Below are 10,798 nucleotides of genomic sequence, written 5' to 3'. Positions count from 1 at the left end.
AGGGTCTCTTACAGCCACACAGGGAACATCCCAACTCAAACTACAAGTATCTTGACTACTTTTCCTTCATTGCACTTCAGTTATTCCTGGGATTCAGTCTCACAAGACAGCTCTGGTGGAAAGACAGCCTCTGTGCCAAGGAAATGAGAAGTATTTATCCCGGACCTCTGAAGTAGCAAGTCTGAAATCTGTTTTAATGGGTGACAAACAAGCCTAATTCCAGAAATGCCCTTTTAGGAAAGACTTTCCCTAGAGCTGTGTGCCAGTTACTGCCCAGTCAGCATGCTGAGGAATGCTGAAGGCATGAAACTATTGTTATAATTTGTCTCCAAAGTCACTTTGCTTTCATGTCAGCATGGCTCATTGGCCTAATGCGTTAGCTGTGGCATCACCTTGCCACATTTCCATGACAGCTTCTTCTGAGGAGAGGCAACGGTAGGTGACAACAGACCTTTAGGCAGGTGATGGAGACTTATCTTGAGGAGGTGATAAATCCCGAGTATGACAGTGCTTCTCTGGGCAGAGCAGCTCACTGGGATGTAGCTACTGAGAGGTACAGACTGCAAAACTCGTTAAGGGCAAGTGGCTGCATTAGAATTTTAATTGATCAAACACAGCTTCTATGTGTGAAGCTTCTCTAACGGGAGCAGTAAGCATGATCACATGAAGCATGCTTACTTAGATACTTTCAGACTTGCACAGTGAGAAGATGTATTCCCCTTCAATCAGATGCAAATCTAACAGGATGACTATGTGTGTGCACAACCTTGTTCAAGATGCAGCGAGGGCTCCTCTTTACTGTACTGCCACGTGTGCTCGCTCTGAATGCCGTACAGCAGCCTTGCCCCCTCTCATTCTCGTCTGCAGTCAACCACCTTCCACTGCTAGAGTACCACTGGCATGTTGTGGTACTAAACTATTTCACTCCAGGGCTGCATTATCTACCCAAATAGGATGAGTTAAGCTTCTTCCAGCACTTACTTTTTGCACAGGAAAGCCCCAAACGTCTGGCCTGAAGCAGGATGGTATACAATATGAAAAGACAGAAAGGTGTCAACATCAGCAGGATGTTTTTGCATTAACAGAGTAACACTCTATTTCTACACTTCAAGTTAAAAGACCACAGAAGTAAGGAAGCTGAAGCTAGCATGCTGCTAACTTATCAACCACATCAGCAGTTCTACACATAAACTACCGAAACTGTATTTTAAAAATAGGAGTCCAAACTTCAGTGGTAAATGTTACTTCCTAACAGCTTCTGTAACAGAATTGAAACAAATGTAACACTCTAAAAACCCAAATAATCATCGTTGCAATCAGCTTAGCAGGCTGGCTAAAACAGCAGAGGGCTGCTGCCACTGAGCAAGTGCCACATGCATTAGGAACTGTGTGTCAGGACTTCCCTTTTCCCTCCCATCAAGCTGTTCTCCTTGTTCCTCCATGAAAAAAGCCATCAGAACTGCTCTCTCATGCCCCCCATGTTCTTAAAGTTTTAGATACTTAAAGGGAGGCAGAAGAGAGCAAGAGGATTGCTAAGCCTAAGGAATGCTTTGCATAGCCGTAGCTTTTAAGGGAAAATTAAATTTCATTTTCTACCTCTTTTAAAAAAACATCCCACATTCTATACTGTAAGGCTACAGCTGCATCTGATTCAGATGTAACACAACAAATGAATTCATCAAGCTTTAACATGTCTCCAAAGACACAGCTTTCCAATATTAAATTAATTTATCCTTTGTTATGCAGAAAAGAGAACTAGTACATTTCCTTCTTTATATATTAAATAACTTTTTAAAAGGTAATCCTTTATTTAAATACAGACAAAACCTGTACCCTTATCAGCCCTTGACAAGACCCTTCATCACTGGTAATGGAAAGTTAATCCAGCAGTAAGAAAAATCTTACTTTTAAAAATCCTCATGAAAGCAAGTGCTGAACTTCCGACTAAAGGAAGCCTCCCAGATGTGAAGCCAAGAGCACAGTACAGGGATACTTGAATGAACATGTTTAAAACTTCGCACAGGCAACCGTCTGTAAAAATAAGTGGTGAATTTTTGAACTTACAGAAGGCTTAAGCACTGAGTTTATCTTAATGATCTGTACCCCTGTTGAATGGGATGAAGTGTGGGAAAGTTGGAGAAGAAACAGTGAGTCTGGGTTTCTGAATAATTAAAAAAAAATTTGTAATTCAAGTGCTGTGTAACAGAGAACAAAAATTTCTCAATAAAATGAAGCAAAGTGACATTTTTGAGGTACATATACAAAAGCCAATGTGCACAACAGTTTCTTTGAGAGGATACCAAAGGTCTCTATGGCAAAATGATTCTCATTTTCACATGCTGCAGCACAGCCACATTTTACAGTTGCAATGTGGATATCCCATGAAAATACTATGAAATTAGAGGTCCCACTTGTTAAGATAAATTCAAAAGAAGACAAGATTTCAAGTCTGAGCTTTAATACCAGAACACAATTTCTTGAATTCATCTAAACAATTTAAAATCCCGTTTCAAATTCTCGTGGCACTAGACTGGCTCAGAATTGAAGGTCCACTTGGCCAATTAAAAAAACCAAAAAATTCCACCAACCCCACCTCCCCCCAGACTAAAAGATACAAAACGGAGCTTTACAAAGAATAAATCAGAACTGAAGGCAGCTTAAGGCTTCATGAAAATACTTGCCAAGTTCTGCTATTACTTGTGTAATCCATTCTTTAAACAGACTTCAGTGGGATTGCACAGATACAATGCAGAGCAAAACTGGCTCACACTGCCCAGTTTGAGCAAGATACAGTCACATTATCTTTCGCAGGATTTAGAAAGACAGGAGAAAAAGTTTAATCCTTCCTGCAAGGATCATTTTATTCTCCCTTCCCCAACTCCTTGAGTACAATTAGAGATGACTTACAAAAATTAATGCCACACACACTAATAAAAAAAATTAGCGTGGGGCAAAACTTAAGTCTCAGTATTTTGGTATTTTTCTGCCACATTTGACAGAATTAAAAAATAGACACAGCACGGCTTTCATCTAGGCATCTGTTGGCAGTACAATCAATACAAGATGATATAATGAATCTGGATAATGACTGTTTTATAAAGCTGTCCTTAGTCTGTTGTTGACCTCCTGTACCAAAATCTAGCCCTGTAGTCATCACTGCAGGTCATGAAGCCAGGATTGGTAGGAGAATGGACAATACAACGGACAATGCTGTTGTGCCCAAGAGAAAGAAGGTTTCTCCGTTCAGCAGTTCTTGAATCCCAGCAGCAGAGACTTATGGTCCTTTCATCTGGCAGCAGCACATAATCTTCTGTGTGGTTGAAGACAGCTTGTGTCCTGTGTACTTGTCGTCCACTCAATCCAGCTCCTAAATACATGCAACAAAATATTAACCCAAACAGGATCAATTTTAGAAAGGTTTCAGACCTAAGAATAAACCTCCCGTAACTATGAATTTCTGCAGTCTACAAAGGAACCTCGTTTTCTCAATCTACCATTTCCCCATACAACAGGTGAATCAATAGTATTCTTTTGCAGTTATATACATGGTATATTCTATAATTTCTTAGAGGACAGAGAGATTATTTACTCCAACCACATCAGTGAACTCCAACCACTCAGTACAAGTACAATCACTTAACTTTTAAGAGCACATGTGCCTTGTATTTTTTTTGTATGAGGCTCACAGCTGTAACTAAGGGGAAAGACCACAGTTAACGAGAACCTGTGTATTTTACTATCAATGACAACTTTTGTTTTTAATGTACGTATCATATGGCACATTGTATGACCTACTCTGGCCATACCTTCCCCTTCATACCCTTCAAATAAAATGTATGTTTTATATATAGGCATTTACTTTGCAATACATCTGCAGCCTACCTGATATTTTGCAAAAGTTTGTGAAGCAGGTGCTGCACCCTGCTGGCTGAGAGCAAGTGAGAGAAAAAGGACCATATGCACCCCAAAAGCTGATACACAAAGTTTTCTGTATCCTCTCCTCTTTCACACTATGAATCCTACTGCTTAAGCATGTTACTGCTTGATGCAAAAGCCTCCCCCAGCACATAGCTGCTATCATATGCAAAGCCTCTACATCCTTCACCATTTAAGTCCTGCTGTGATCAAAGCATGGTATTGTCAGCATGCTCCTTGCACACAATTCCATCCTTGGGGGTGGGGAAGAAACAAATCAGTCATTCTGAAAAATAGCTATATTGCCATGGCTTACTAGAGCCATCTTTTGCAAAAAGCGCAATGGTTAAAGCAATTGCCCCAAAGTATAGGTTCAGTTCCCCCTGTCTGGGTGGGTACTCTGCAGGAAAGCGGCCTATTCTAACCAGAAATGGGTTAGGTATTAAATTTTGACCCTTCCTGTTTAAATTGTGCCCCTAGCCTATGAATAAATAGAAAAGTCTCAAAATAAAAATGATCAAATGATCACCAGCAAGAAAAGTGATGATGCTGTTGTTTTAATAATCACTGTTTCTAAACCTGACAAAAAACTAGAGAACAAAATCTTCTGCACAAGCATGCTAGTCCTGAGGGCAGTGTTCTTTTTTTGCTTGTCCTTAATTTAGTGGTAATTTCCCTCCAAAGCAATGGAGTAACAATGTTAGCCTGAGCAGGTTTTGGAGACTTTTCTAAATATGTTTACACCGACTAACACAAAAATCACAGCTTGTCTTCTGGAATTAGTCTACATTAAGTGTTTCCAAAAATTTAGGGCAATTTATCCTCAAAGCAGCAGTCTCCCATTGCCTTTAAGAACTGCTATTCTTCTGACAACATTATCACACATGTTCATGGGTCAGTACCTGAAAAAGAAGGTACCTGGAAGGTCACCTGCCACATACCTGTGTATTTGACCAGTGTTCGACCAGTGGATATCTCCCACAGTTTAGCTACAGAGTCTTTTCCACTTGACAAGATGTACTTTGAATTTTTGGAAAATATAGCAGAACAGACTTCGGCTCCATCATGTGCCTTCTCAAAAGTAGTGATACAGCGATTTGAAACACCATCCCACAGTTTGATGCATCCATCCTTACTTCCCGTCACATACATGTTTGCACTTGCGTTGTAATTTACTGAACATATGGCATCAGTGTGCTGATCTTGAGGATTGCAAGACACAAAACACTGGAAAGTATTGATATCGTACAGTCGTAAAGTAGGGTGCTGGGTACCAACAAGTATGAAATCTCCAGAAGGGTGAAAAGAAATTGAGCGCAACATCTCTGCTTCCTGTTTGATCAAAAACACACAGTTGGTGTAAGAAAGAAAAAAAAATAGTAATCTGAAAGTGTTAATTCTGGTGGCATTAAAGTGCTAAAAAACTAGTTAAACTATAGTTAGGACAATGTGTTCTGTTTTTGCAAAACAGAAAATGCTTCCTATAGGATTAAAATGTCAGGCTACCTTTAAATGTACTTTTTAAAAAACACGTTTTACATTTTTAAATGCAATTTTTGTCCTAGAGACGCTTGCAGTGCCTGCTCACTTTTGGGATATCGCACAAAAGTTACAGGCTTTGTCAGCCAGTCACACCCCCCAAAGCCCACCACCACATAATCCCAAACCCTCCTCCAAAACAAAGATAATACAATTGACTTCAGTTACCTGTATTAGATTTGGTCTAGATTAACAAAAAGTAGACAGGCACTAGATTTAAAGAATATAGGTAGCCATTATGCACAAGTTCTTAACATATAATTACCATAACGTCTGCAAATTTTTTAGCTGCGTACTCCTATATACCTAACCACTTAAAGCTCACACATAACTCGCTGATAACTCAGCATTTATACGTTAAAGCTTTGGTTGCTCTGAACTGGTATTGTATCGAACCTGTATATATTTGAAGGCTCTTTTGGCAGAAGGTTTTGAATAATCAAACAATTTAAGTGTGTAGTCCCTTGAACCAGATGCTAGGATCTGTTCTGTTGGATGAAAAGCTAAACACGTAACTTCATCCACATGATCGTACAGAGTCCGAATAACGGGGTGATTTTCCATGTTTTGCTGCGCTGTCTCATTCATCATGACCTAAAAAGAACATTCAACAAGTCAGTGTTAGAAAACAGAACACACTTTTGACAGGAAAAGTAGGTTTTATGCTTGCCACAGCAGCCAAACAACAGCTACCTTTCTGACACGTGACTAGGCACATAATCAGTATTATATTAAATTATTTGAAGGCCCATTATATAGTGTTGTCAGGTAAGATCCCTCTATCTTTACAAAAGTCAACTGACTTGCTCAAGGAGAAACTGGTTTCAGTAGGAGAGAACTAGTGCAAAAACCTGTTATCACCTTCATAAACAGTCCAAATCAAAATACTTGTATTCCCTTAAGAATTAAGGGAAGCTGTATCAACTGGGAAAACGGCAACATTTACTGAGAATGTGGTGTGCATACTGTGCAAACCACCCCCCTCCCCGCCTTTTAAATTGCTACTTGGTAACTGTACTGCAGGAAAAAAACAATGAAGCAAACTTATGTATTCTGTGAAACTGTTCTGAAACACACAGCCACTGCAGAATGTAGAGGCCAAAAGTGTTAAGTGGGTTCAAAGATGAACTGTGCTCATAAAACAAAACAATTATCAGCGACTATTAGAAGCAATTTCTGGCTCAATTCTCTAGACTGCTGCCAGAAGTTACACAGGTATACTTGCCCTATTTCTTCTTCCTTTTCTTCAAGGGTACTTTGTGAGCCGCTGTTGGAGTAGGAAATACGCCGAGACAGATATTTAGTCCAACCCACTGAGCTGGCCGCAAGGCACAGACATGGCATGAAACAGACAGCACCTCAAGAATTCACAAAGCGGTTATGATTCAAGTCATATTTTACCTCAATAGGCATAGCACTTTTGGCCAACATTCTCTCTGTATCGAGAATTTTTATTGAGGCATCAGCAGATCCTGTAGCTATTAACTGTCCATCTCTGCTATACGTAGCTACACGACATGGTCCTTTATGAGATGTGACATAACAAGTCTCGTATTCAGAAGCCTCGGGAGACATGGTCTGCACATCTGCATCAAATTCCAAGTCAATTCCTGTGCCTGGAGCTACCGTATCTGACCGTCCAATTGCATATTGAACAGCACTGTCATCGTTCTCCATTCCTGAAAAGAAAGAAGTTGAAGCACTTAAACCAGGTTAACCTTCTCCTTAGACAGACAGCCCCTGCTGAACAAGGCTAAGCTAGCAGCGCAGATTTGGTTGTACAGCAGTATTTCTCGTGACACATGAGAGGTACTTCGTCTACACTAGAGCAAAACACATTTCTTCAATTAACTGTGGAAATACAACCAGCTAGTATTGTAGAATGTTAAGTACTGGTAAATGCACTGGCAATCAGTTACTGGAGCCATCGACAGGCTTGTAGTCAGCTCTTCGCAGAGGGAAAACCAAGTCCCAACACCATTACATGAGATCCTAGCATTGCAAATGGAAATTTTTATTCCTCTTCACACCCACTCTACAGAAGGGGTTTTTTTGTTTGTTTGGTTGTTTTTTTTTAATTTCCAGGATACATCTACAGAACAAAGACAGTTCAGCACTGGAAGTGGTAACAGGGCAGGCACAAGAATTTTCAGCTATGTGCCCAACAGTGGCCATCAACCAATCAAATGCAACAGAAAAGATTTTGTTGCTTTCATGTACAAATTGCATGTCTAGCATTCTTATTTCAAACAGACACAGGGCTTCATATATTTATACCCTTGGAACTCAACTAGTTCAGGCAGCAGAACCAGTTCAGTTACAATACAGTGAAGACATGATGTTACTGCTAGACCTCTTCCAGTAACTTAGCCAGCTTGTTTCAACAGCAGCTCAGGTATTTTGACTACATACTTGTGGCACAGATGTACTTTCAGAGAGAAAGATGCACAGAGAGAGAACAGGCAATACCTTTGCTGAGGCCCTAGACTCCAAAGCTTGTTTTCTTGAAACTGACATATAAAGGCTAGTGAAGACTGCCAATGGAAGGGCGTGCTCCCTTTCCAACAGTGTTACAAAGAATCATATAGAAAATATTTCTAAAATTGGCAGAGAACCAGGTAGGTCAATCTTCTACTAGGCCTGTGAACCCAGTGATCCCGTTTACTGGAGTGTATTTTTTAGAAGGCTGCCAGTCACCCAGAACCCTGAACAGGTATTCGTATGCATTACAGAAGTTCAAACAAACAGAATCTGACAACGCTTGTTGATCTGTTTTGATTTTAATGCATACAAAAAGATGAAACACAAGGCTAGAATGCCCTTCAAAATGAGCCATGAAGGCAAAGGCTGTATCTCAATATACAAAATTTTGTCTATTACTAGACAAAACCTTTGTATAAAAGATGTCTTTTCAGTAACACTGACCTCTTAATTCACAAGCATTTGTGGTAGGGATTTAGAAACTAGACTTTTATGTTAGCTTTTTATTCCAGCTTACCTAACTTAATTAGGTGCAGCAGTTGTTCAGATGGTGCACAGACTGATTGTGGTTTTATTTCATTTATCAAGCCATTGGCAATATTTATGTATCCATCATATAGCAGCTGACTAATTATCAGTTTATAAAGTTGCTGACGGTCTTTCAAACTGACTTTTGTTCTATACATTGTGAGCAAGGAATGCCTTGGAGGGGCCTGAAATAAATAAAGAAGAAAAATCACATACAAGAGACTTGCAGGAAACAACCACAACCTTTAAATAAAGCACATCCAGCTGAATTTCAGTGCAGAGACCAAACACTACCGTATTTTATGGAAGAATCAGAGACACAGAAATGAAATGGAAAAAAAAAAAAAAAAAAAAAAAAAAAGGAAAAACCTGTTGCACTTGTTTGCTGTAGGAATGAAAATCTGGCCAATAAACAGCATGTGAACCGTATTACCGAGGCAGGGAAGCCGGGAACAGCGCGGCGGCGGCCGGCATCGCTCCCCGGGCTGGAGCGGGCACCGGGGGGCGGCACCGCGGCAGGCGCAGGGCAGGCGGCGGCCCCGCAGCCCCGACCCGCTCCCGCCCCCCGGCCCCGCCGCCTCTCCCCGCCCGGCAGACGCCGGCGCCCGCCCGCCCCCCTCCGCGGCCGGAGCGATGAGCGGGCAGGGAGGGGGCGTGCGGGAGAGGGGCTGAATGAGGGCGGGCAGTGCTTAGCCGGAGCACGGCGGGCACACAGGGCGGGCTCCGCAGGCCGCCTCGGGCGGGAGCCGCGGGGGGCGAGACCCGGCAGCGGGGCCAGCAGCGAGGGACAGCGCGCGGCGGCCCCGGTACCTACCGACCCTTCCTTCTGCCTCCCTCGCTCTCCCCCTAAAATGGCGACCGGAGCCCGGAGCGCATCGATCGGCGGCGGCGGCAGGGGAGGAGGCGGCGGCGGCGGCCGGGACCGAAGAATGCTCCTCCGCGAAGGCTGCTGCATCGAGCGCCCGCAAATCGATTGGAGGCGACTCTTGAAGGAGAGAATCGCACCATCACATGACCGTGACGCCTCGCGCCCGCGCCCTGGCAGGTCCCGCTGTGTCACGTGACGGGTGACGCGCCGCGGGAGCCCCCGAGCGACGGGGAGGGGCGGGGGGCGCCGGGCGGAGCGGGCAGCGGGGCGGCCACCGGCAGCGGCCGGGGGTCCCTCTTCCCCACTTCCCCTCCGGGGCGCCGCCGGGGCCGGCAGCGCGGCGCTCGGGGCGGGGTGCGGGCGGCAGGCCCCGCCGGCGGGGCAGCCCGGGAGCCGCGGGGGCCGGCGCCTCACAGGAGGGTGGCTGGTGGTGGGGGATGGGGGGGAGGGGGGCCAGGGCTCTTTTGTGTCCCAGCTGCAAAGCTCCGAAACGCTGCCGCCGCTGAGCCACCGGGTTCCCGGACACGGGGACGTGAACGGGCTGTGAAATAAGTTGTGGGCGCTCAGCGCTGCAGGCCTGCCCGGCGGTTTTGGCCGCTCAGGCAGCACAGTCGCAAGCACCTCCCGCTGCCAGGCTGCTCCGTCCGCCAGCAGGCTGGGTGCCTGTCCCGAGCGCACCCCCCCCTCCCCACAGCCCTACTCACGTCAGCCTCAAGAAACGGCAGTCGAAGTGGTCGCGGGTCAAGGAGGGGGGTCGCCATGCTACCCATGCCCCGTGGCAGCTGACGTCTATCACATGCTGCAGCGACACGACGACCTGACATCTTCTTTTTACCTATCCTGTATGACTTGTAAACACCAACACACACACCAGGGTCTCCTTCGCACTTGTTTTCAGCACCGCTGAGTCAGTTAAAAGTTGCCTTCGATGACGGTTCTTCAGAGGCCCGGAGTACTGAACTGAGTGTCAGCTGCCGCTGGTCCCTCAGTGGCCCGGGTCCCCCTCACGGGTCGGAGCAGGAGCAGGAGCGCTCGGGCAGCCGGCACCGGAGGCAGCACTGCAGCCCCACGCTCCTTCTGCGTTGCTACCGACGGGCTGCGCTCACCGCCCACCCGTCCCGCGTCTCTTCGGGACCCTGTGCGGTTTGGGCCGCTGCCGCGGGCTGTGGGGTCACTGCCGGCGGGACGCGAGGGGCCGCAGCCGGTTCTGTAGGCCGGGCGCTGTGCCGGGCCGGGCGCCCCCTTCGCACTTGTCCTCAAGAACCGGCGGCACGTGGAGCGCTGCCCGCGGCCGCGCCCCCGGCTGCGCGCGAAGCTGCGGCCTGCTGCGCCCTGCCCCGGCCTGCCCGCTGGGCGCCCGCCGCGCCGGCCCGACACAATGGCCCGGCCCCACTCGCGCTCGGCTCCACGCGAGGTGGCAGCACCGCCGCTCCCTCGGCCCGGGTCGGCGGGTGCGTGCACGGAGGA

General features: G+C 45.8%; 1 protein-coding gene across 1 annotated transcript; it reads right to left on the bottom strand.

Moving 5' to 3' along the window:
• Nucleotides 1-2,158: 2,158 nt before the first annotated feature.
• On the bottom strand, nt 2,159-10,197 carry CSTF1 (cleavage stimulation factor subunit 1). Its single transcript, XM_080404425.1, has 7 exons — nt 10,036-10,197; nt 9,278-9,448; nt 8,453-8,648; nt 6,856-7,133; nt 5,851-6,048; nt 4,857-5,247; nt 2,159-3,367 (listed from the first exon to the last, which is right to left on the bottom strand). The coding sequence occupies exons 1-7, from the start codon at nt 10,153-10,155 to the stop codon at nt 3,108-3,110; spliced, it is 1,614 nt and encodes a 537-aa protein (XP_080260551.1). The 5' UTR covers nt 10,156-10,197; the 3' UTR covers nt 2,159-3,107.
• Between the last annotated feature and the right edge of the window lie 601 nt (nt 10,198-10,798).

The sequence above is a fragment of the Falco punctatus genome (genome assembly GCF_963210335.1).
Source record: "Falco punctatus genome assembly, chromosome: 10".
Classification (NCBI taxonomy): Eukaryota; Metazoa; Chordata; class Aves; order Falconiformes; family Falconidae; genus Falco; species Falco punctatus.
The sequence above is the reverse complement of the archived record's forward strand: the minus strand, read 5'-3'. Positions and strand labels throughout refer to the sequence as shown.